This window comes from Anopheles moucheti, chromosome 2 (genome assembly GCF_943734755.1).
Source record: "Anopheles moucheti chromosome 2, idAnoMoucSN_F20_07, whole genome shotgun sequence".
NCBI classification, from domain to species: Eukaryota; Metazoa; Arthropoda; class Insecta; order Diptera; family Culicidae; genus Anopheles; species Anopheles moucheti.
The window spans coordinates 93733726-93760582 of NC_069140.1; the positions used below are offsets into that span (position 1 = coordinate 93733726).

The 26857-nt window shown below is 41.6% G+C and overlaps 1 protein-coding gene across 4 annotated transcripts in view; it reads left to right on the top strand.

Moving 5' to 3' along the window:
* Positions 1-26857, top strand: part of LOC128299933 (protein phosphatase 1 regulatory subunit 12B-like) — an 80782-nt gene that overhangs the window by 41221 nt on the left and 12704 nt on the right. For all 4 annotated transcript variants that reach the window (XM_053036091.1, XM_053036094.1, XM_053036092.1 and 1 more), the window contains exons 2-8: positions 5239-5675; positions 17759-17927; positions 21942-22388; positions 22477-22602; positions 22673-22748; positions 22827-22947; positions 23438-23534. In XM_053036091.1, the coding sequence (XP_052892051.1) occupies positions 5596-5675; positions 17759-17927; positions 21942-22388; positions 22477-22602; positions 22673-22748; positions 22827-22947; positions 23438-23534 (1116 nt within the window). In that variant the 5' untranslated portion in view covers positions 5239-5595. The remainder of the gene's footprint in view (positions 1-5238; positions 5676-17758; positions 17928-21941; positions 22389-22476; positions 22603-22672; positions 22749-22826; positions 22948-23437; positions 23535-26857) is intronic.

Genomic DNA, 26857 nt, shown 5'->3' on the forward strand with positions numbered 1-26857 from the left:
CAATTTGGAACTTCTGCTTGGTGAATTCTAATGGGAGCGGTTCAGATTTGTTTAGCGAACAGATTTCACCATCGATCCATTTTACCCGCTAGCCAATGTTACCATGTGAGACGAGTTGGAGCTGGTGGAATTATTGACCACTTTCAAATGCGCCACAGAAACGGTCGTAATTAACACATTTCCCGGTGGAGAATTCCACCCCAAAACCGGGTTTCGGGCAAACAGCGTTGGCGGTGAAATCATTGCCTTGACCCCGGGGATGTTGGCGAACGCTTTAGGATCATCTAATGGGATTGAAAGTCGACGTGTCAGCCTTCGGCAATTAATCTCCTACTATCTCGCTCTCTCTCTCGTACAGGCGGTCCGCTGATCAACAAAAGCGTCCTGATTGAGGGCAGATGGTTAGTGTCGTACGGATCCGATGTTTGCCTATTGCTCGAGTGCTCCAGATCATGAATGGACAAGGATTGGTGGAGCTGTTCAATAAGCTCGATTGATGGACAGGGCAGGATTCATTGTCGAGAATATGGTTAGGATACTTAGCAAACCATCACTGGCAATGACGGGCGAGAAAATGATGTTAATTTATTAATGCTCTTCATTTGCGCACCGTCGAGTTGAAGTGTTGATTTGCTTGATGAATCTGCTAACGATGTACAAGCAAAGCAGAATAGTAAAGCTGTTTGGCAAAAGGATTAGTCATTACTGTTGCAGCACTGTACATGAAAGCGATTTTACTGTGCGAAATAATATACGATCAAAGTAAGAAATTGTGAATGCGATGTTGAAAGTAGTTTTTCTCAATGGAGGCGCCTGGTGGCTCACAACCCGTAACTGGCTGCGTCCTGTCAACAACTCACACTGTCTCGGCAAACCTTGAATAAATTCGTTTCTCATTCAAAATCGCTCTAGTTCATTTCATTTCACTTTTAATCTTTCCAACGGGTACTGGGTGTGGGTTTAAATTAGTCAGTCTATGACTCGAGGGGGTAAACTGAAGCAAATCCTTCGTCAGTAAGCAGTGTGGGTGTTCATCAATAAATCTCCTTTGGCTGCTGCTTTATTCATGAACCGTACCAATTAAAATCTGCACCTCTTTTTTCCCCGGGGCTATCACTTGCAAATGTTTCCATCCCGCGCAACACCCCCCGCAGAACATGTCACTAAATGCGAACAGACAAACACCTGATTCTCTCGTGCCTTTTATGTGCCCGTTTAATGTGCCCGCCGCTCGTAAAACGGCGGCCCACTCATTATAATGTTGCACGAATGAAGACGCCGCCGCAGTAGGTCGTTAAAGATGATTGATTTTAGTGGAACAAATCCAATTTATCAAACCGTAGCAATGGAGAAAAGTTTTATTTATTGCGTAAAATGTGAAATTTAAGAGCGGGATGGGATTTTGCTGTACATCGGGCCCTGTTCGTGGATGTGTGGTACAGTTTTGGTTGTTTTTGGTTGAAAATATTGATCGTTTATCATCATCGCGCTTTAAGTGATTGAATATTTCTATCACGTACGTCACCTAAATCGGTAAAGTTGTATTATGGTCGGGGTACGAAGCTTCAAGGGTTATACTGTTGTCTTTTTCGCATTCAGTGTCGCATAGGTGCGTACTGCTTGGTTTGATTTCCCAAGCCCGCATTTAAATCTAGGCATGCGGGAACGCCGAATGGGAATTCGTCCGAGTTTTCGGGGGTGGAAAATATTATCGAATGTTTAATATTCTAGTACAGTGCCACATGAATTTGTTGCGTGATTTCCCGGTGCTCGAATTCGGTACCCCTAATTTTTTTATGTTCTGTGTAGGATGTAGGTGAAAATCAATCGGAAACAACTGAATCACTGAGCTTGTACGAAGCTAGCGAAGCTTTGCGTACCTGATGTTTGTTTTGAGTTATGAATTCCGGATGTAAATTAACGATTCGGATGTGTAAACACGGTCGATTAAACATATTCCATTCACTAAACTTCATGCTCCGTTTGAATGTATTGAATCAATTATGTCTGTTTGTGGAACGAATAACGTAAAATAAGATGGGGAAAAGTAAACCAAGCTTCATTCGGCGAGTCGGTCATATCTCTTGAAAAACCTTTGGAATAACCCTGACCAAAACCATCCATTATCGTTGTGCAACATTCTTAAAGTTAAATTCAACAGATAATCTAATCATTCCAGACAAAACCAACCGTCCTCCATCTTCAACCACCGATAGGAATGAGCTTTAGTAACAATTCTTTCGCATGTGCCTGTGGCCCCAATACGGGTTATTGTAGAACAAACTCACTGTTCACCATTGCAAAAACCAGGTCCCAAGTATTAAATTTACTTTTGCAAATAGTTTCCTGTTAGTTGCTGTCGGCTCTGGTAGAAGTAACGCATTTTCCACATCTGATCCAGTTTGTGGAAAACTGTTTACTTAACGATGAAGATAAACGGCCAAACCAGATTGAGGATGGGAAGCAGATATCCGCTGCTGGTAATGCGAAAGTGTAAATAAATTCGCATTAGCTATAAACACCATCCCATCACAACAAATTACGTATTAGCATGTGGAGAAGTAGCATCTAAATGGGACATCACAGTATGCCGGCGCAAATTTTTACAGCTTACAGAAATTACACCTTCACAGTTTTTTTTTTTTGAAGTAAAATAGACAAATACCCCTATCGAAGCCCCCATAAACGACACAATAAAATTATTTAACAGCCCGGGCATCAGCTGCCACCTGTTAAGGACAATTAAATTTGATTACACATTTCCACGTTATGTCTATTTTGCCCTTTTCACTAGCAGCATGTTTCCCAGAGATGGTTGAAACGTGATTTTGCTGTCTACGCGGTATATTCACTGATTGGTGAAAAGTGTGCAATCACTTTGCGCACCGTTAATTTAATTTTTGCTTGAACGCATCACTTCATCACAAGTTCCAATTGGTTTTTTTTTTTGCAACCCAAATAACCTCTGCCCCAATGTATTGAGGTTTTATTGCTTTAGGTGGAAGATTAATCCGTTAGTCCTATTTTCGCTACACCCGGTAACACATTTTTCTTTATCATCAGGCCAAGTACTATTTATTTCACCCGCACGCCGCTGCAAACAAACACTAATTGGTTCAGGGTGCTTTCTTTTCTGGCTTCTGCTCAAAATGCGAATTTGATATCGGTACCGTTGATTTGATTTTTTTCCCCCTAATTCACCTTAATCGTATCACTGCTGTTACTGATCCTTTGGCTCGGGCGCGTTAAGCTGCCCCCTGTGTCGAAACCGTTCGACTGCCACCTACGTTATGGTGCGCGTCCCATGCACAGCTGGCCAGGTTGAAAGAGGCAATGTTTTTAAAGTTTGTTTTTCTCTTAAGCTTTTCCGCTACTTCTATGCGTGCAGCGCAAGAGCCGACGTAAGGCAATGTGCGGATCTCTCTTTCGTCGTGTGCGAAGTAAACACGAAATAATCGCAATCGCTCGTTAGTAGTCGGTACACATCTTTGCACACAGAAATAAAAAATGAAACAAGGACTTCAAAACACACAGTCTCGAGCGTAGGATCGCAATGGATTTGCAGGACGGATGGGAGAGGGTGGCCGTACCCTACTCATCGATTTGGTACAGAAATTCGCAACCGTGGGATCTTTCACCGGAACAAACATTTCCCCTTTGGCGGTGGAAAATCGTTAATGCGTGAACGCTGAAAACCACACCCGAGAGATGGGAGTTTAGAGATGATTGATCGCACTTATCGGTTAGCCTGTATCTTCGGCTGTAACTCCGCGCGCTGCTCTCTGCTTTCAATATTTTAACGACCAATACTTTTTTAACCAACCGCTCTGCTAGTGTAGCACTCATATCGGTTTCTACATGTCTGCCACGGTACATCTCGTCAGGTCGGCATTTCGAGCAACTGCTTTGATAAAAATTAAGCTGAGAATTAAATTACCACCACCGAAGGTGATGTGTTGCACGCAACTGTAGCTGAAGGTATCATTAATGTGGGGGAAAAGGATTGAAAAGGTTGTGTACTGTTACACTTAGTAAACATTTATGAAATTTGATGGGCTAAAAAGTGATTGCCCATTTGGCGTGAAAAATGTAGGCTTTATGTGGCGAGATATTAGTTCTGGGAAAAGCAATTAACACTTTAATAATTGACGCTTAATTCATAACAATTCCAATATAGGCATTAGTGGCATATACAGTGCGTAACATAAACGTAAGGTCACAAGTTTTACACAGATAAAATTAAAATCTCGCTAGCTGAGTTTTTACAGAAATCAAATGTCGGTTATTTTTGTTCATTATCCTTAAAAAAAGTAATTAAATAAAAGAATTTGCGACATAATGAAAAGAAAATGAACTTCCATTAAAACAGGGTTTATAAGCTTTAAATAACTTTAAATTTCTATTCATCCCTTCTACTGATTTTTGTCTATTTCTCGAAAACGTATGGTCATATATTTATGTGACACACTGTACTGAAATAAAATAAGTTTCTTTTTTATTTTCTTTCGATCTATTATGTAATGAGTGCTTTCTAACGATACATTTTCTTCTCTACTATTTCCAGATGATTCTTCTGCCCTCTGTATCGGATTTCGAAAACAAACTGCGCCGGAATATCCACTTGTGATACGATCCAGTAAACGAAATTCGTGATCATGTGATTTAAATGCACGCATTGTGAAAACTTGTGAAAACTGTTCCCAAATTGGTTTCGCGCTTATTCCGATCTTCTTACAGTGTGAATTGGTCGCATGATCGCACGATCACGGTGGTGTCAGCCAATTGTCGGTGTGCGTTAGTAGGCCGTATGCCACCATATGCCACAATACACGCATGGCTATAGTTGTGTGGCTAGTGAAATAAACATGACCATCAAATGTTTGTGCGCTCAAGTTCAAGATCATTTTTATCAAAGATGCCTCGGTACACGGTACGGTGCGTTGGAGTAGCCGGCTAACCTAATTATCACATTCTCCACGCTCCGGTGCGCCCAAAGAGTTGGTGTTAGTGTGACCATTCTTTCTCCGGGCTTATTACCTCCCTGACCGGAGATACCGAACGCTAAAGTTTACCTATTAAGAAAATAAGATTAAATATTTCCACATGCAAAACGGCACACTTGGAAAGCTGATAACGATAGCTACGTAGAAAGATATCGTTCGCCTTGAAGTCACCTTAAAGTGCGTCGCCCAAAGTGTAACACATCGCATCCTCTTGCTTCTTTTTTCTTCGTTACAGCCCGGAAAATACACCCCAAACTGGTATACTTCAAACGCAAAATAAACAAGAAAAGAAGTGAAACGAGTGTGTTATCCCCAATGGCCAAATAAACGTCAGCACGTGTTTGTGTGTTTATGTGTGTTTGTGTGCGTTATAGGTAACGTGTGTCCGTGTCCAATGTGTGTACGTGTGTCTAGATGTGTAGCGTCCGGTAAACCACAGTGCGGGTGGTAAGCAGTGCAGTGTGCAGCAACGGCGGCAAACATCATCATAACCGCAACAGCGGCCCCCGGCAGCCGCTACCAGCCCACCGCGTGCTCCGGCACCAGCGCCCCCGGTGGCGGGAGCCGCAAGCTGAGCTTCAACATCGGCAAGATGGAGCACGCCGATTTAGTCGCCGAGATGGCTCAGGTCGAGCATCTCTCCACGCAGGACCGGCTGCATCTCGCGCGCATGTAAGTAGCGTTTGCGTTGGTTTCGCATTCCAGTTTGTTTCATTTACCAGCGTTTGCTGCCATTTTATTGTGCCCTCCTCCCGGGGCAGCAAGTGTGCGTGCAGCGTTTATTAGTTTCACTGTTTCTGTGTTGTTTGTGTGTGTGTTTTTTTTGTTTATCCGTGCTCCGGTTAAGTTTGAAGTTTATACTAATGCGCAAATGTCTCTAAGTGGTGTCATTAATTCGTTTAGCGCCCGAAGCGTGTTTCAAATGCGTGCCGCAGCCACAGCCACAAAACGATTACGGACTAGTGAAGCTTTCGTAGCTTCGTTTGTGCTCTTGTTTTGCGCGTTTTATCATGCGTCGTTTTTTTTTTTTGTTATTTTACTCTTCTCATTTTGTTTTGCCCCCAAAACGGATGGCTCCCGTTTAACTTACCCGCTCCGTTTGCTGTATTATTATGCGGGGCGGTGAGTTTAAATCATACACACAGTTGCAAGTGCAGTTAGCTTAGTGCGCACGGTTGGCTTTCGAGTTGTGGCTCTCTTTCTTTACATTTCCATTGGCGTGCTCCTTCCTTTTTCACCCTTCGCTATTTTATACCCCCAGCCTTAGTGCTTTTTTTTGCTTTCTTTATATTCGTCGGTTTTTCTTCTGTTATTTTTCCCATTTTCGCTGCCTCGCTGTATCGTACCGCTTGCTCTTTGGCGTATATACGCGTGAAAACTTTCTTCCGTCATCCGTACCACGTGCGCTCATCCATTCATTCATATGCGCGCGCTCGCGTTAGTGTGCGTGCGTTATTTGTTAGTGTTTTCTATTCCTCCCTCATCGCGCTGCAGCTCGACTTACCGCACTCGTTTCGACTTGCGCTTATCATTTCGGGAGTCAGTACGTTTTCCTTAATCTGTTGTGGTTTTTTTTAGCTTCAGCTTTCATATTTTTTTGTTGTTGTGGTTGTTGTAGCGGATGTTTTTCTCAACGCCGTATTGCCTTTAGGGGTGGAAAGGTTTTTGGTGGTTGGTGAACGATTTGTGTTTCCCTTTTTTGCTGCTGCTGCTTACGAAAGCAATGAAGATGTTAGTTTGGGGGGGTTTTTTTCTCAAAACTTGGCCACCCTAAAGTGCTCCCTCGGTGTAGCTTTTTCCCCTCCCGCCGGCCCACCCTAATTCCTGCACCCTGCACCAGGAGGGTCGGAGCTATCGGCCGTCGACCGAATGCCGATGCCAATCGAAACCCCACGGTGAAGGCCCCCCGTCATACTTCGGCCGGTCATCTGTTCGGTCGTTGGTAAATCGTGAAAATTGACTCATTACGAAAACAAAGTCGCGCTCCTCTCGCGGTCGTCTGGTGGGCCGGTCGGTGGGCTGTGCATCCGGTTCAGTGCAGTACGATCCGGGTCCGGGTTCGGTAGGCTCGAACGAATTTTAGGCTTTCTGTGCCAACTACTCGCGCGCGGTGATAGTGAGTACAGCAACAGCAGCAGCAGTAGTTTGACTAGCGGACAGGTGTTGCGAATGTGACAAAAGTGTCTGTCTGTGTCGGTGTGTTTATTTGTGTTTTTTTGTCCCTCATTTTGGCCGATCATAAATCTCTCCCAGTGCAACATTGCGGTGCATTAGTTGGTGAAGGTTTACTGTTTTCTTATCGGCTTGTGTACAATCCTACCCCCTGTGTGCAGTACGCTAAAAGCTTCGCTTCGCTCAGCAAAGTTTGGAAAGTGACGGGCAGCAAAAAAGTGATGAAAGTTTAAATACCGATCAATAAAAGGCATCATATTGGCTCGATCGACTTTAGCTATCGATGGGAAAATAATGTGACATGCAAATTGAACAAATACACACAAAAGTTTCATCATCACATCGTAATAAATCGCGAAGTAGCATCTAAATTGAGCTAGATTTTTTTTCCGAGAGAAAAAAGTTTAAATCGCAACAGCGCACAAGCATCATCAGTGTCGTTCAAAATGCAGTACCGTCTACCGGAGGTGCAAAATGGCGTTAACGGCAGTACCGGCGTTGGTCGCAGTCGCTCAAAACATCAACGTGGCAAAACCTGCCAACGATACAAGTAAAGAACAATATGCAAACAAAAAAATAATCCACCCACCCACTGAAACTTCTTTATCTTTCCAATCTGTTCCGAGCGACTCTAATTAAACTTCGCTTATTAAGTTATTACGGTGACCTCATGCGGATGCCACATTGTGTGAAAATGTCACCAAAACATCTCCTTCCGGGCTGTGATTCCGGTTTATTTTGTTCTCGTTTCTCGCCCCGTGATGGACGCGATGGGACCGAGATGGCTGAGCGGCAGTATTTAATTTAACTAACCTACAACCACATACCTTGCTCGTTCCTTGCTGGAGTTGCTGAGATGAAGCATAATTATGCTAATTCGTCCCATCGCTCATTACCGGCTAACATTCCACCTTTTGTTGGGTGTGTGTATGATGCTCGCGTGGGCGCCCATTATGTGTGGCCCGAGCATATTCATACGTGTGTCTGGGGTTTGAGTATAAACGAGGCCGAAGTATATGAAAACCCGGAGAAAACACATTTTAATCAACATTGAGTGCTTAATGCATCAAGTTGCTTCTTTGCTAGGTGTTTGCGTATGACGAGAGTAGTAGTCTTCGGGGAGACTTGCCTTTCGCAGACATCTCAAGCGTTTAATAGCCAATAAAAGGACACGAAAAGGAAGCCGTAGCAAACAATGGGGGATTTTATTTTTATTCTCTCTTACATTTTGTGCAGTGCATGTTATGTGTACGCTTTGCCTCCTAACGCTGTCGTTTGGTGCTATGAATTTCTAATTAAGCGCAAAATTGAATATCTACATGCGCAGGTAACCGTGTGGAAAACATGGCACTTTACAGGCTTGTTATGATTTATGCACGACTTGGGAGGTTATGTTTGATTTTACCGAATATTTGTGTGATTTTTTAATGGAAATTCGACGATATTTGGCTCGAAATTCGAACGATTGAACTTTGATGACAGTAACGCTAAATAAATGCATTAAAATGTATGATTTATTCTCCATGCTTAGTGGGTTTTAACACTTTTTTTTAATTCTGTTTACAAATTACCGTACAATTACTGTATGTTTACACTTGATGTTATTTATCCTGTCTACTCTGTTCAGCTGTTCAATGAATGACACAATCATGCTCGTGACACGCGTCAACTACATGCAGAGGTCATAATTTACAGACACTCCGTGTAGTTGTTCCCCCAATATGGCGTGTGTATGGCTTTTATCGCAAAACAACACAAAACACACACACGTCAAAACGCAAAATGTGTCCATCCAAGCAATTATCGTCAGCTTGTTAGAACCAAAAATATATCAAACCCTTGACCGTCCGATGCTCGTCCTCACCGCCGGGCTGTCATCTTTTGTCCATCCAAACTTGGCCGTATAAATAACAAACCCTCTTCAAAAGGTAGCAACTGTCACGTGTTCGTCAAAATGGGGGTTTGATTGGTTAAAATAACTTTATATTCTTTACGCCTAGATCTGGCGGTTGTGTCGTTATTATCGTAAATCAAAATATATCACATATTGGCAAACATCGTGGCATTTTTTTTATTAAATTCTTGTGTAACAAAATTGTTTGCTTGATTCAGTTAGATCTAGCCCAACTGTGTATTTATTGGGTTTCTTCTTTAAAAATTATAATTCCTTGCTTATTGCTATTTACTGTACTTCATTTCTATTACTTTCGGTGCCAACCGTATCGAAAAAGGTTATTTGTTTGGTTACTCTGCACATACTCCCACTGTACACGCCTGTTTAGCGCTGTGTTTCATATTGTCGCTTAACGTAAGTTATGTCCTTGTGAGAATAAACGCGAACGGAATGGGGAAATTATTTATGAAGCTAAATTTAACAGCTCGTAAAATCATTATTATCCCATCCATCATTGTCTAGCAGACAACCTTACACCTCTGCAACGTAGCAACGTGAGCGGAGGCGCTCATAAAAATCCGAGAAACTATACATGACCAGCTGCAAAATGCAGCTTTCGGATGTCGGGGACGTCTGGATAAAAGTTTGTCCCGGCTCTTTTTGTTGGTTTTGTGATGGGTTTCTCTTGGTTCCACCGGAAATATTCTACGTCGGGAAACATTTGTACTATTTAGTTGCAAAAAAGATTTAGTTCTCTAAGGCTTCACCAGCCACGCAAGATAGTGTGGCTTCCGGTAGACACAGTCAAAGCAACTATTCTGTTGTCTATCTTGTGGTATTATTTCCGAGTGATAGTTTCTCCTTTTTCCCTTGAAATACATCTAGTTCGAGTTTGAAACCAACAACAATGCTCTCCTCCCGAACCACCACAAGTCAGGACACTTCCCACGATGCTATTTTGCTTTATGTTCACCTATCTTTTGCGAAACCGGTCCAGAAGTGTGTTTCCGGTTCGTAACATATGCGCTTTGCCTTGTTTTGCCACTGTTTCACCTCTGAAGGGTTTGTTGCTTTGGCTAGCAGCGCACTGTAAAATAACTCCTTTCTATCCCCCCGTATCATCGTACCAAGCAAAAGCAAACTTCAACGTCTAATAACTTTTATGGCAATGGCCCCTCTCTCTCTCTCTTGAAGATTTATTTGAAAACACACATGAAACTTCACTGTCGCGCAGTGTGAAAGATGAACTGCAATAAAGTTAGGTCCGGGATGGAAGTGATGGTGTTAAAAGAAGCTATAAAGCAATTGTTAAAATGTAGTATTTATGGCCGGTAACTGTGCATTGTACCCGTGTAATTGCGGCTAATGTTTTAAGAGATAAATTACTGTAGATAAGATTAATACAATTTAAAAAAATATGCAATCTTCAATAGCATAACCCATGGTACACATTTTCTATGAAGCAATGGATTACGTTTCCATTTCCCAATTTTAATTCTATTATAGCAGTTTGACATTAAAGTTATGATGTTCAAATATTGAAAAATGAATTTTAAAAATCTTTTGTTTTAAAATCTTACAAGCTGCTACTGTTTATTTGTCTGCTACTGTAGTTCATTTTTAATTAGCTTGCTATAATTCATTTTAAATTTCCAATCATAGGTTCTGGAAATCTATCTCCCCTAATACCCAATGTCCAATATTTCCAAACACGTAAATAAATCCATTCCCACAGAAATACGAATTTCATTTTACTCTTCTAAAACTATGAACCGTGTGATGCATTTATCGCACAGATAATGACCCATCAACCAAACGTGTGTCTGTCTCTGGGTCGTGCTCTCTAGCGAAAGGTAGCGGAAGATCGTGTCGTTCGCAGTGCTGTGCCATCTGAAAACCGTAATTTGCAATCGTCACAAGTTGTGTCGGACATGACAGCTCAAGGACTGGCCACAGATTGTTTTGGTTCTGGACGTGAGTGTGCCGTCGTGTTTTTTTTTCTGTGTGCTAAATTTCGTGATCATTAGCAGATAAAATTTCTTGGAAAGTAGCGTTCTTTTATTCAACTTTCCATTTCGCTTTCGTTTGGTTGCCGTTTTGGTGTATCTATATTCGTGCATAATATTGCCACTTTTGTATCACCATCACATCCGTTCATGAAGTTTTCGTTTTGTTCTGCACGTGTTGTTTCGCTTATCAGTGTTGCAATTAATTTTGTTCCAAGTTGCACTCACCCTACAGGCCTAAGTACAATTAGGTGATATCTACCCCCTAACGGACTAATGCCGGAGTGGTAGCCGTTTGAGAATGATATTGAAGTGTGTACGTAGTAGTAATAGCTGGTTGATCACAACGATGCTATCTTCCTGTTTAGCATGATGGATGTTCGCTACGTTTATTTGTCTGAGATGTGTATCTTCGCTAAGGGTGGAACAACTGTTGTCGTCGTAGACTTATCAATTGGTGTTATTGAGTTAAAAGTGTCTAACAAAATGATGATAGTTGTACATTTAAAATAACAAACTGTACTATATGAGATTTTCTAATTAGTATCTGATAAACTGATTATCCAAAAATTTAAATTTAGTTAGATAAATAAGTTAAAACTTGATAATATGTTATCAGCATTAGTAAAAATTTATTAAACTTCCATAATATAGTGTTTTATATTAAAAGAGGAATTGAAAATACAATACTCTTTTTATAGCAATCTCTTGATATATGCCTTTTGACTCCTGAAAGCACTAAGAAATTGTGTTGTTACCCACATGTAGTTAAGTTTGATTGAACCTTGTTCCATTTTCATTGTGTAGTAAAACTTTCTCTGTTTGTTTTGCCATCAATTGTGAGAGTTCGACCTATGCGTTCAGCTTTGAAGACCATTGCAAACTTATGATATAAACTATAGGTGTTCGCTATAATTTCGGTAAAAGCATTTCCAATCGGGTGTAATATCGTTTGTACTTGAATGTTATAAAGTCAGTTTTATTCTTTGCTCGTGATGTATTCAAGATTTCAGACGACTTTTTGACCAAAAGATTTTCTTCTATTGTGTTTTATTGTATTTTTTTGTGTATTTTTTACATCTTGATCGAGATAAAGAAATGTACTTAAGAATTAAGAAACCTAACAGTGATTGCGTTTCGTAGCGGTATGTGTTTTTCATTAGCGCAAGTAAATGCAAACAACCAATACCAGTTCGGGAGCATTCCACGTCTTATGACAGAAGTTACCATACACATAAGCGATTCCCTAGCCGATGATAATTGAAGTGCGATAGCAACGAGATCATTTCCATATTTACTTATTGATCCGTTATTTGTAGCTATTATTTCATGCTGTAGACTGCAATCGTTTCATTACGAAATGGCGAATCGGAACGAAAGTATTTAAAACGGTAACGCATTATTTTTATGAAACACTCTGTTACATGGCTCTCACACTGCATTCGGCGAGAGAGCAATCGATTGATTAATTGCTCGAGGGTGACGAATGAACGTGCGGCACAGCTGTCAGTTACGATCGGTTCGAAGCATCGGCAGAAAAATGATGCACGGGGCACACATAAAAATCCGTTGAGTACCTATAAAGCTTCAGTCTCGCGGGTGGATGTGTGTGGAATGAGATGTAAGTTGTTATATATCCCTTTAACATGGCAAGTGTGTTTGATAACAAGTGTTTGATGCATTTGATTTACGACCTCTTCTCTTTCAATCATATCATCGTTTGTCTACATATTAATACTCGTGAGTGTATTGTCCTTTTTTCACGTTATATTGTCGTTTGCGCTGTAGACAGATAAAGTGAAAAGCTTCAACTCTAATTTAACATCATTTTAATCCCAATGCATCGGCGTAAAGTAAAGAACAAAATGTGCATTTCTGTAGCATCTTGTCGGACCCCCACTGGACCGTGAAAAGGTTGTTGATGAAGTTTAAAATTATAAGTTAACTACACACATTCGGTGCGAAGCAAGGAGAACTGCTACGCTTGGCTCCAGGTTATAAGATCATCTTACGATGCTGCGATGAAGCTAAACAAGTCATCAACATCTACTTTATCGCTTGATTAAGAGTCTGTGAACGAAGCGGAGTCGTTTCATCGTTCCGTTAGTTAAGATGCCTTTGCATCTAGCTGACAGTGGAAAACTCGGAGAAGCTTCTCGAGAAACGAGCAGTCGAGCTATAAATTTAGCTTAATGTAGTGGATACATTCAATTTCAATCCAGCGTATGGTACCCAAGAATGTATGATCCTGTTTTTAGTTACATTACATGGGCATGGCTTTTTGGCGAGTTCATAAACCGAAGCTTGTTTTAAAAGTGTACTTAATTTTACTGTTATAGTGAACGTGAAATAGTGAAAAAATATTTTTTTTAATGGAATGTCATTTATTTGGGTGGCTCTTTAATATAGACTTTAATAATGAATTTCAAACTAAAAATTACACATTTCTTTTGTCAAATACCACCTCAAAGTAAAACAAATCTCTTGTGGTCCCGCAACTTCTTGAGCAGTTGTCCGTTTATCTGTGTTGTTCACCTAGCCCTAGCCCGATGACCGTGAATGAACAGCATTATCATTATTTTTAATTATAGCATCATTATTTTTTAAGTTATAGCATCTTTAATTGAACTATTTTGTGCTAGTTTAACAGTTCTTTAGTTTAAGTTCTGCTATTTGAAATTCATTTTTAACTCACATTTTAAACAATTATGCTTTTTCCTGTATTTGTTTTGCTTCGATATAGAAATTTCGATAGAAACAAAATTCATCCCATTGATAGTGTTTTTTTTTTGTTTATTGACCACTTTCTAGAAGCAATACCCACCGCACCGTTCATCTTTTGTGTGTAAACGGCCCCGTTACGGTTCGATTCGTTTCATTACGCTTCCGTTCCGTTTCATTTCTAATAAATATAGAAAAGGAAAAACTCGAGACAGTAACTCCCAACGGACACTGAACAATTCGACCATAGAAAAAAAGCGTTAAAAAGCGTCGTTTGTTGATTATTTGGTGAACTGTGTTTTGTTGCCTGCGTTGCTGCCACAAATTGTTGAATTTATTTTCTACCCCGCTGACCCGCCGTGTGCCGGTAACATACGTACGGACAATTGAATCAAACCCGCCATTCAACCCTCGGCTCGGGGGTAGTGATTGTTGATTGTTGTTGTTGAACCAGCTATGTTGTATTGATAATAATGAACCGACCTGGGACATATATTCCGCGGTACTACGGGAAAATTGTTGGTATTAGTCTGGATTCTAATCACAATAGAATCGAGATGCCAAACCACACCACTTCGGCATTCGTTTCGGATTCTCATTCATTTATCACGAACTGGTGGTGTTTATGATTGCAATTAGTGTTGGTTCGGTGAGTTCCGTCGGTACCGGCTGAATGTCCAAATTGTGCATCCACCAACGGACGGGACGCGAAATCGGATATTCGATTGTTTTTCTTTTTCGCGAGTCGGTCACGGTCACACGGTTGCAGCATCCTATTGTTTAACGGAGATGGATGTGTTTGGATGTGATTGATGAAATTGCTAAATTTTAATTGTAAAATCATTTGAATGGTATTTGTTTTTTTTTGCAAGAATTGACGGAAATAAAGCAGCAGTTTTATTTCAAAAATTAAGCTTGTGTTAAGTTTAAGATTAATTTGTTTAGTCAATCTTCAAACGATAAAAAATCTTTAAGTAATTAATTGATTATTTCGGTTTGCTTCGTTATTATATGTGTTCTAGCATTCATATGCGAGTACTGCCCCATGGTCTTGTGCCGCAATGATCTTTCTAGTTCACCGACGAACGTGAATCAAATCCCATCTGAACCGGTATCTTGTAGCTAAGGGGAGGCTTTATGATGAAAACAGGTACATAAAGCCTTCAAACGGCAGATACATAACCAAGAATAGAATTAATTTTGACTCCGATATAGTCCGATAGATATATAATGCATTTTAATGCATTAATTATCAACTTGAATTCTCTTCTTCGACTATTCTCCCAAAACTTATTCGATCCATCCATAAAGTTATGCTTAAAGCTTTCAATGCAGCTTTTTCTCGTGTCTTTCAACCTGTCCGTTCTGTGCGGAATCTAAAACAAGTAGCCGATCGAAAACTTCAAATGAAATTCAATCAAGTGTACATTGCTCTTCTCGGAGCGGTTAAGTACGTTGGTCGGTCGATCGATAAATTGCACCTCAGCTTTGGTGCAAGACCAGATTGAAGCATCATGCCTGGTGGGTAATAGTGCGCTCTCCGCTATCTATCCCCAGTGCGGAGAGCATGAGCAGAATGCAGAAGGGAAAGGCGGAACTACTTATAGCCAAGCAGCAGCAGCAGCAGCAGCAGGGCGTTGAAATTATGGAAAATCTGTCGCCTAACGCATCGGTGTCTGGAGAGTCTGATGAACGTGTTAAATGATGAATTTGTCCATTCCATTATCGTGGCACGCTAATGCCACCGATAGGTAGAGCAGCGAGCGCTCGGTTGTTTGTGGAAGGGACACTCAGTGCCAGTGACATCGGCCGCTTCCGCTGGGAATGGAATGAAAATGGAAATCGTTCCAGCATTCAGTGCATATTTTCCATCAATGCCGGTCGTGATTCTACTAGAACGCTTCCAGGAATGATCTGTTGTACCGCATTTGCCCGCTGTACTTTAAAGCCTTTGTATGATTGTGGTTATGTGTTGATGAAATATTTATCCGCTCGTTTTTTTTTGTTTGTCGCACATGGGCGGCGATGGGGTTTCCGCTAATGGTTTGTGGTTGTGCATTTGCTGTGCAATCAATCATCCAACACTGCCACGGTGACAATGTGGAAGGGTTTGTGATTGAATAATGCAGAGAGCCTTCATAAATGCCGTACATTTCCATTTTGTCTTGCCTGTCTCTCCTTCAAGTACTATTATTGTATTCCCAATTTCTGTCTGTCATGAGCAGATAAATCACGAAGATCGAACTATAAGCTGTGATCGGAAGTAGTAGAGGATGTGAAAGATGTTCAATGCATTGCAATGTATAAAGGAAAATATTTTCTGAATTTCTTTCGGATTAAGTTTATAAATACTCTATCCAGAAATTTGCTTAACTAGTCACTTTATTGTAATGTTTTTTGTGTTGTGTTGTAACCTTATTACTGTGAACTAGAACACCAATCGTGAACAGTAGTGTAATCATTAATGCAAATTTAATGGAAATAAAAATTAATGCATGAAATAAAATATTTTGAATGGAAAATTTACAACATAAAAAGGGCTTATGTTTGTCAATTTTTAGTATATCGGACAAGGCTTTAAAGTTCCAGTCCAACTTTTTTTCATGGGTTCGGTATAAATTATGATCAATTAATTTGAGGTTTTTTCCTGTAATTAATAGCATATCCTCGCTTGACACACACCGACAACCGTACGATCAATTAGCATCAACGCGTGTGCGTTTGTTGCTGCCTTCACTAATTGACTCCATATTACATTCGGTTTTTTATACTTAAAACGAATTAAAAAACGATCGTAGAACCGGATGTGGATATGGGTAATGAGTGAAAGTCGTGTTTAAAAGTCGTTTTTAGTTCCAGTTGTGGCAAACAATTTTTTTTTAAATAAAATTTTTATTCCAACAAATAAAATTCAATTATTTTCCAAAAGTGGTAGAAGCGAAAAAGAATTAATAGTATCAGCGACAGCGAATGCTCATTCATTTCATTTCTACGGCACTGTTGACTTTTATGGTACGACAAGATAGGTTTGGTTAGTTCCAAATGCACTCGTAAACGCTAACCTTTTCCTGCTCGGACCGAGGTCCGTACACGAATGGAAAACGAATGCTTCTAGAAGGCACAAGGATAAACGAGTTCATCTCACCCTCGAACCTGTACAGAACCTCTATGTCCAACCCCAGCAACCCCCGGGCACTAATGACCACGATACCCAACTTCATTAATAAGAAACACACTTTTGTTGGGTGGTTTCGTGAAAAAAAATAAACCCCCAAAACAACACGAAGGACCAAATTCTTGACCGCACAACAAAACCTTGGCCTCATGCCAGTGCCAGTAAGTGGAACCTTCTTTATTTTTAGCACTTCCAGTTTTCCACCAAACGCCTTTCGGTCAAGCACGCGTGGAGCATTTGCGTGGTGCAACTTGCTCGCCCATTGGCCCCGCTTGGGGAGGAGGGTGCCCGATTATCTGTCCTACGGACGTGCTATGGATTGGACTGGAAAAATGGGAGTCAGCACGTAAGAATTTCAGTGCCACTTTACCATCAATGGAGAGTTGCATGTCGTCAACTGTCGAATTGATGGGTTGGCCTGAAGTCAAGGCTGTTTAAACGGTCACCGTACGTACGCGATTGCCTTCCATTTTCCTTCAAAAGGTTGCCCGTGTAATTAACCCGATGCTGACCGTCAACTTGTAACGGTCACCGTGTGATTCAATGGGGGTTCGCCCGGATGTGTTGGTGAAGTTGTCCTTTCTCGTTCATATTGCGCCATTTTCCGTGTGTGTGTGTGATACAAAGATTGTCATGAAAATGGACAGCATGTGTGTGTGGAGTTTAATTTATTCCGATTCATCATACCCCTTCGCATAATTTAGCAATTTATTTCATATTAAATCAAAACACGAGTTAAAGCGAAAACTGTATTAAAAATTCCTTTTTCCTTTGCTTTTATTTGCAGGCGCCGAGCACAGCAGCTAAAGGTTGCAAAACAGAAGGAAAAAGAATGGCTAAAAGCGCAACGGAGCCGGGACCGTATGGGGACGCAAACGTCCTCTTACAAGCGACACATCACGTTCGAGGATAGCGTTGTCCTGTTGGAGGCCGCGGCACGAAATGATATAGCAGAGGTTTGTATTTCAATGTCGGTGGGAAAATATGCGAAAAATCGAAATGGGATTTTAATTGGATAGCAAAAGCAGTGCGTTTTTTTAAATAGTTCTTTCCTACGATCGAAGTGCAAAAAAGAGTATAATTAAAGCCTTCGAGTTGTGTGCTGCATCTTTCTCTAGAAAGAGAATTTTAGAGATGTTTTCTAGTGCTTTTTTGTTCAAAGAATTAGTTCTACTATCAAACAAACGTTGTAGCGCTCAAAGGATATTTAAAAACTTTGCTTATGATACTTCAAAGTAACAGCTATCATAAAGTGAATATCCCTAGCAGTTGCTTATAGCTTCCTGTGCGAAAAGTTGCCTATTATCGCTTAATTGCCCCGGATAGTGGAAAAACTTTTCTCCCACACGGACTTGGCCAAGTTTCGGATCGCTTCTTGTGATAGTCAGAAATAGGTTCGAAAAAAAAAAATAATACTCACACCCTGGTGGGTAGCTATCGTTATCGGAGCTGAAAGATATCCTTCCATAGAACGATGTCATCCATGTGCTAAAAGCCTATCCCCATTAGAAAAGCTTCTCTTCAGCGCCATACGTGAGCTGCCTTCAGTGTTTGCCTTTCTTTTTTCTGGATGACTGTTTTCCGGTAATGTCTCTCTTAGTTTCACAATTCGATCGTGCGGAAGTTGGATTCAGCTGCAGGCGAAACAGGAAATAGATGCGAATCGGACCTGCTGGATCCTTCAGAATGAGGTCACTGTATCACTTTTACTCTGTGCCCGGGTGTTCCTGTGTCGGCCTGCACAACACACACACAGTTCCTTCGCTCACTTCCGGTTGCTATTAGTTAGGTCGCGTTGACCATGATTTCTTCGCGTTGCCAAATGCAGCAGTGCCGTACACGTGCAACGTTGCAACGATTGCCGATGGTTGACGGGGGACATTCGTTTCACATGTTGTGTGAGTGAAAACAGTGCCAAATTGTGTAAGAAGACGTACGTTCGTGTGTGCTACGTTTCTAGGTTAGTTGTGTTACCATCTACGAACGATCTATCATCCGCTGGCCGCATTCTGGAAGGTGCTGCAGTTTGAAGGAAAAATTACCATTTCCTGTCCAACCTTCCGCAAAACCTGGTACACTTTGTGCTGGTAGCAGACCCGCGGGTCCCATTGGTTTGCTCACTTGTCACGCGAAGTACTACCACCGGCGTGACTAAATGATGTAATTCGGTTGCATACCTTGCAGGCGGATGTGGGAGTTCTTCATCGGAATGGTTTTTCTTCTGGGTGCTTTATGTTCTCCGGACAGACGTTTCGGACATAACTAATGTCTATCAGGAAACGATCCCGTTGTCCTTTAATCGAAACCAAGGCGCATTTTTTATGCAGCATTTGTACAACAGCTTGCATATCTTGAGGCAGAAATGAGGCCAACCATACCATAAGCGAATCAAAACTCATTTATATACGGACACTAGACAGTGGGATTGCCTAGCCCACATCCAGAATGGGAAGGACCTCATTTAAATACAATTCGCAATGCTAATCGACCATTAAGCTCGGTAATTCCACGTGTACGTGTAGCGCTTTGCCAAACAGAACAGACTCGACCGCGGAAATGGAAAACAGCTTAATTCTTGCCGCATTCGTTAGTGGGTTTTTTTTTATACTTCAACTTCAACATATTCTCCCAAGAAGATACACTGTCTTTGTCTCTTTGCACGGTGGCATGCACGATAAGCAGCACACCCATATTAATCCGAAGGACGGTTTGCTTCGCCGTGTACTTGTGCGGTAGAGAATGTTTATTTTCGAAATTTTACTACCCCCTTCTATATTATTTCCATTACACCACTGGGTGGTAGTCAGCGGTGTCATAAAACTGAAAAGTAACGAGCACTAAACAAAGCAGATGGCAGCTTAGGGAATGAATATTTGTGGGTGGTTTCGGTTTTGGTAGTGGTGTAATAAAACTAGTCCACGTAGAATGCACTGCGTTAAGATTAAGGTTATTTATAGCCAAATTGCTATTGTTTTATGCGAGCTGGGTTTGTGAAATATTGCTGGAAAATACTTGCTTAGGTTGGGAAACTATTTTCGAACAATTACTAAATCAATGCATTCACACCAATTCAAAATAAGATTGAAGTATCGCACCCACTATTGAGAAAGACCAACCCTCTACTCTGACCCTGAAATATATCCACCTTGACCAACCACAATGTTGCAGAACAAGTGGAGGACGAGAAAAAAAAACCAAACATGGCATCGGATCTCCCATTCTCATTGAATCTCTGCAGACAAAACATACCCCAACCGTGTCCCTTTGTTCGTTAGCAAGAAATCAATATACCCACAAACAACACTTCAAAACCACAATACATCTCACTCCATCACCCACCTGCACCTCCGACAAAGATACAATTCACAGCACGTCGTGCAAGTGCCGTTAAAAGATGATCCTGCCATCCCTTCGTCCAATGCACCGCATTGGTCGGTGGTCCGGAACGGGTAGTATATTTTCCTATCGCCCAGCAGCGATCCAAACGTTTGCAGCTGGCAAAGAAGGGTAGTGTACCGCTGAGGGGCTGAATTTACAGGATGGAAAATAAATTACTTTCGCTTCGTTTCATCAACTCCCGCTGGGATCAATTCTGCATCGGCTTGGGACTGTGAATGTTGGGCTGGATCTCCGAGATGCTTCAGAAATAGCACTCACGTGCCGGGGTCAGGTCAAGGGCTGAATTTTGTAATTTTCCGTAGCCCCGTTCAAATCCATGGAATGAGACATTCATCCTGTGTGTCCGGGGGGAACGGAAAAGATTGGACGTTTAATCCGATAAGCTTAGGATGAGTGTGACTCAACTATTAATTATTAAGTCGTTGTTTATAGACCGATGGTTTGTTAGCAGCGTGATGAAGGTATCTACGGGATGAGAGTAAATTGATGGTTAGCTGTGAAACATTAGCTACACATAATCTATCGGCTTTTGGGTTCAAAGATTACAAATCTTTTGCTATAATTAACTGTCTCTTCGCCCCGTAAGATATCCGGCAAATTGTGAACCATTTCGGTAGTAGCTTCAGTACCTCCCTCACAAACCTCACTTCAAGCCGTTTCAATTGACTGCTGGAGCGTAAACTTTTATCCTGTGGTGGGAATCCGATTGGAAGAAGCACTTTCGGTGGAGCAAAGTTTTGTCACTGTGTGGAAGAGAAAATAAAACTTCATCTCTTGACGACAAAAAACTTCTGCGCGATTCATCACAAAACGAAGAAAAAGCACCGTAGCACACATCCTCAGATGAAATGTAAGACGTCTGACAGCAGGAATTCTGACAGCAAAACCCTTTCTGTTAAACTATTCTTTCCGTTTGCGATGAGTTGCTGAAACGAACAAACACTCAGCGAAGAAGAACAAATATACCGTCAGCGCACATCTCGGTGCTGCCAACTGTGTGCCGTCCAGCGTGCTTGTCTCGAAGAATATGGGAACCGTTACACTGCTGGTGCATGTGGACTTTTACTCTGTTTGGCGTACGTAGAGTGCGTTGGTGGAGGAAGTAACAGTAAAGCTAACATTCTTGACTTTGGATACCAATTCCCTGCTTTCATGTGTGACCTTCGTCGAAGGGTTAGCATGTCCTTGGTTTAGTTTGGACACAGCCTCTGGCCAAGTATCGCTGTACTACTTGGAGTCCATGAACATGAAGCAGAGAAAATGCCAACCAACTAAAATAGTGTTGATGATGATGATGATGATGTAATGTTGGTTAGTATGAGCATTTTTCTTGAAAGGAACTGGACCATTGAAACATGAGCACCCGATGAGTGGTCATTATCGACTGTGGGAAATGATACTTGCATCCTTTTCCGTTCCTCCTCACTAGTCTTGATTACTTCCGGCGAAGAGCGACAGGGTTCTGACTTGGTTTAAACTAGAACGTGTGCTGTTGAAAATGCTTATATTTTTCCTGCCTGCCTATTGTAACGTCATTCCCCTCTATATCTCTCGTTCGCTCCCTTTTACAGGTGGCCAAGCTGCTCCAGAAGGGTGTCACACCGGATGCAACGAACATGGATGGACTGACGGCACTGCATCAGTGCTGCATCGACGACAATGCGGAAATGTTGAACCTGCTCCTCGACTACGGTGCGAACGTGAACGCACAGGACAGCGAAAGGTGGACCCCGCTGCATGCGGCCGCAACCTGCGGACATTTGAATCTGGTAAAGATATTGATAGCACGCGGTGCCAACCTGCTGGCGGTCAATGCGGACGGTAACATGCCGTACGACATCTGCGACGACGAGGAAGCGCTCGATTACATCGAAGCGGAAATGTCGAAGCGGGGCGTTACGCAGGAGTTGATCGACGAGACGCGAGCGGCTACCGAAACTCAGATGCTGCACGACCTGCAAGACATTGCCCTGCAGGGGGGCGATTTAGAGATACCGGATCCGCAGGGTGCAACGCCGGTAAGTGACCGTGCCGGATAATCCGTGCGATGTTACCGGAATATTGTATGCTTTCATGGTGGTTGATTATTTTGTATTCTTTTTCCAGCTCCACATAGCATCCGCCAACGGGTATACACGGGTCGTCGAGTTCCTACTGGAGCATCACACATCGACCGATGCTGTCGATAACGATCTCTGGACACCGGTTCATGCCGCAGCTTGTTGGGGTCACGTAAGTTACAAGTTAATGCCGTCTTTTGTCAACCATGAAATAATGTCATCATCTACGTTCAACTTTGCAGCTGGAAGTCCTTGAAATGCTTGCCCAAAGCGGAGCCGATTTGAATGCCAAAAATAAGAACGACGAAACACCTTCCGGTGAGTGGGAAAAGGAGTCAAATCATCAATCCACTCACATCATGTCTTAATCTTTCCCCTTTTTTGCAATCGTTTTAGATATTTGCGAAGATCCAGAAATTCGAGAACGAATAGAGCAGCTAAAGACGGAGCAAGAAAGCAAACGGTTAGCAGAAGCGCAACGCAAACGTGTCCGGCGGTCGCAGAGTAACAACACGAGGTCAGTTAATACGCCCGTGTACAAGCGCTTTTATATTCGTCTGACAAATCCCAAAAGAAAATGCTGCAAACTTCTAATCATGAATCGCGAGCAAACGAATGATTCTCCCGAGATCACTTGAAGTAGAATTAAGATTAATACGGCTGCCAAGCTGAACGGCTGTATTACTGTATTCCCTCGATAGAAAATCGGATTATAAACTAAGCAAATTGTTTGGCTAAAGTTTGGCTTCACGTTGCCAACTAGAAGGTAGCAAGTGTAGGACCCCCCAGAGAACTTAGTCTACAGAGAGCTAAGTTAAGATATCATGTTCACACCACCTCGGTGTATTGTTTGCCCGTACCAAATCGGTGCGAAGTTGATGTTGTAATCCTTTTGCTGTTTTGTGAAAACCACAAAACTAAATTGGAAAACTGGCAGCCGTGTGTCAGCAGCCCATACCACCATGCCTAAACGATGCTAACCCGTTTCCGCTCCCTCTCTCCTATAGGGCGCAATCCGTGAGACGAACATCACTGCGCGATAAGGGCCTAACGACCAAAAAGGATGCTGTAGAGGAGGCTCGTTTCCGACTACAAGCGCAAGAGGTAAGTTTTGTAGCGGTGGTGAGTTCCGGATTTGGGTGTGTACATGCTTTTAGGCTAAGAAATAGCAGTTCCAATGTTGTACCATTTCACTCGTGTACATTCGTAAAAAGAGGAATATCTCACTATTAGAACTTATGCCATAAAACCAGCGGTTTAATGTTCCAATGTTAAATCTTGAGCGCTTCAACCGATCGGCATCCTTTCGTTGTAGCGAGCAGCAGTAATTAAAATTTAATTTTCTCGGCCAAAATGGTACACCAGCAACATTCCGAATAAGATTATACGAGCGATACGGCGAAAGCTTGCGACGAAAGCGAACGCGAACGTTAACTGCGGACAACTTAAAAGTTCATAAGCCTAAGAAGTTTTTCAATGTCGGCAATGCTGTGATTCAATTCTCTCTGGTAGAAGTTGTTCGTACATCGCGATGGTGATGACGGGAACAATTTTGAATACTTTAGTAGTCTGTAATAAAACCTGCGTAGAGTGAGATAGTAGTGAACTCCCGCTAAAGCTTTAAATGACAGAAGAACTGTTATTATTAATTAACAAAACAGTCGTGAAGGTTCAGTAAGGGCTTTATTCTGTTCTATTTTATGCATGTATTTGTGTAATATGAAACGTTAAATTTGCATACTGATGAATATCTGTATATTTATAACAGTATTTATAATATTGATTTTATGCACATACGATACACATGAAATTCTGGAACAGAAAACATGATACAAAGTATCGTCACATAGAAATCGTTTGTTTTTGCTATCTGTCGAAAATTCAATTTACGGCTGCATGTGACAAACGTATTAGCAAGGCAATCGAAGCCCTTGGCAAATAACTGGACGTCCATCGGGGAGTGCATTAAACTTCCCCTTTCCTCTTCCAATACCTTTGCATGTTGATGGAGTGTAGAAAATTGCATGTGATGTTCATGAAAAAGAGCTGCTCAATTTCAGAACTGAACGTTTAGAACCATTCACATAAGGGGTGCTGCATTTGAGCTCAGCGCTTCGATAACTGAGCCTTCGCTGACTGACGTCCTGCTGTGTGCATAGACATTGAATATTTATGGGAGATTAGAGGAACGACGCCTAACGGGATGGACCAGTGAGGCGGGAACACTTTTTGTGAAGGTGATAGAAATCAGGAAATTCGGACTTGATCCTCCGTGCATACATCGGAAATAGAAGCGTTCGTGTGGGTGGCGATAGTTCGGCCGCTCCAATCAATAGAGCATACGTGACCATTGCTCGGGACGTTAAGGCTCATGCAGAAAGTGCTGTCATCGTCAACGTCCAGCAAAGATCCATTTGAAACCCGAACCAATGTGAACTTTTTCCCGTTTGCCTTGTTACCCTCGTCTTCTGCTTCTGCTTTGACTTTTGAGCGCTTTATCCATAGTCGTTTTTTCTCAATAGACTTAAAGTCAAGCAAGCCTACCACCCTATACACTGTCCACCCTAATCGGTTGCTTAAAGGCAACATGGTAACAAAACGAAACTTCTCATCCATTCCTGCTTACTGTCAATTTTGCAACTTTTCATCGGTGCAAACTGTGTGGTGCAGGTGAACGGGATGAAAAATTGAAATTGTCTGCTTTTTTTATCGTATTCGAGCGGAAAAGTTTGGAATAAGTGCTGGTAATTTTTCTACCAATGGCCGTGCTTTATCTATCGTCCATACTTGGTGTGGCAGCAGTGAAACGCGGCTTAAACGAAAGGCAATCAAAAGTTTTTGAATTATGATGCAAACGACATGAGTGACTCGAGGTGCCATTATTGGTACGGAAATTATGGTCTTTTGACCGAGGTTTCAATGTTTATAATCTTTTTTTCTTGTGTGTGTTTCTGGAATATAGGAACAGTCAGAAACTTGATTTCACTGTGGTAAAAAATGAACAAATAGAATGAGTAAACAGCAAATTTGCCGACCCCAAATGAACACAATTAAAAGCAGTAGCACTAAAACGTGGCACAAAAAGTTACATTGGAATGTCTGGAAGGAACTGTGTACTTTTGCTTGTGAAAAGGGAGAACGTGTTATGCTCTTTCCTTATAAATTGGTGGTTTAATTAATTTGCCAAACTTTCAAGCACTGTGCTCAAACTGCTCTGTGATTGCCAAAGGCGACCCAAAACTTCCTCCTTTCGTATTGTTGTCGAAGCAAAATGTTTCGATTTGTTGGGTGATTTTTACCCAACCCAAATTGATCTTTCATTTGTCGGAACAACGCCGAAACGATGTTTGGTAATGTCAATGGTAATGAATGTTTTCCCTGCAATTAACGATTGACGAACCCGACAATTCGATTCACGGAGTTGCTGTCGCAGAAAAGAACTTTTTATGGCGTTTACTAACCCAATTTAATGAATACCTTTTACATGATGCTTAAAAAAAACCATAGCGTTCGCTATAATACACACGAAAATACGATTATTCCAATATCAATAATTTGTTAGTAATTTATACACATTACACAACTTTTTTTCCCATTCAATTGTGACTGTTTATACGGCAAATTTGGAATGTTAACGTTCGGTGCACATTGAAAAGGGTTTCCACCTTGCGGCGTTCCGGTTCCAGCTGAGTAGACTTTTGGTGAACTTTGACGCGGAACGTCAAATGGTGGCGCATTGACTACGCCTCAGTGCACCCACCCAATGCATGATTGATGATGACGATTTTCCCTATGGACTGAACTGATCGACTCGATCGTTTATACACACTGATGCCATGTGTTTAAGAGGGAGGAAGTATGAGGTTGGTAAACACATGCGAATCTCGGTGTTTTTCTTGCTGGCCGGCCAATTGAAAGTAGGAAGTGAAGTAGGTGTACGATTGTTTTGTGCGCCGGTTGTCAGCTCCTGTACAGGGCGCTGTTAGTATTTTGCGTCGAAAGCACTTTAATTATCGCAACGTTAATAAGCGGACAGGGAAATAGTTGCAATCGTTGCGATGTTATTGATTTCACAAATATGCTATCAATCTATGTTTTAAGCTTCGGTCAAACATTCAGTGCGCAATAACATTGTTGCACGCACTAAGGTAGCTCCAGTCGTAAGGGTGCGCAATACATTGTAATGCACTTGGGTAGTATAACATGAAATGAAACATTCAAGTAAAATTTACGAATGGAATGCTTTGCGTTTTCCCTTTTTTTCAATAATGCTAAACTGTTTGAACGGCAATGAACCTAACTGAAAGCTGGCAATTTTTTGTCCTTTGCACTTTTTGTCTTATATTTATAAAGACATCTTATAAATCTTATATTTATAAAGCCTTAAAAAGTTAAGTCGGAGTTCAAGCAGTGCTGAAAGCAAAATA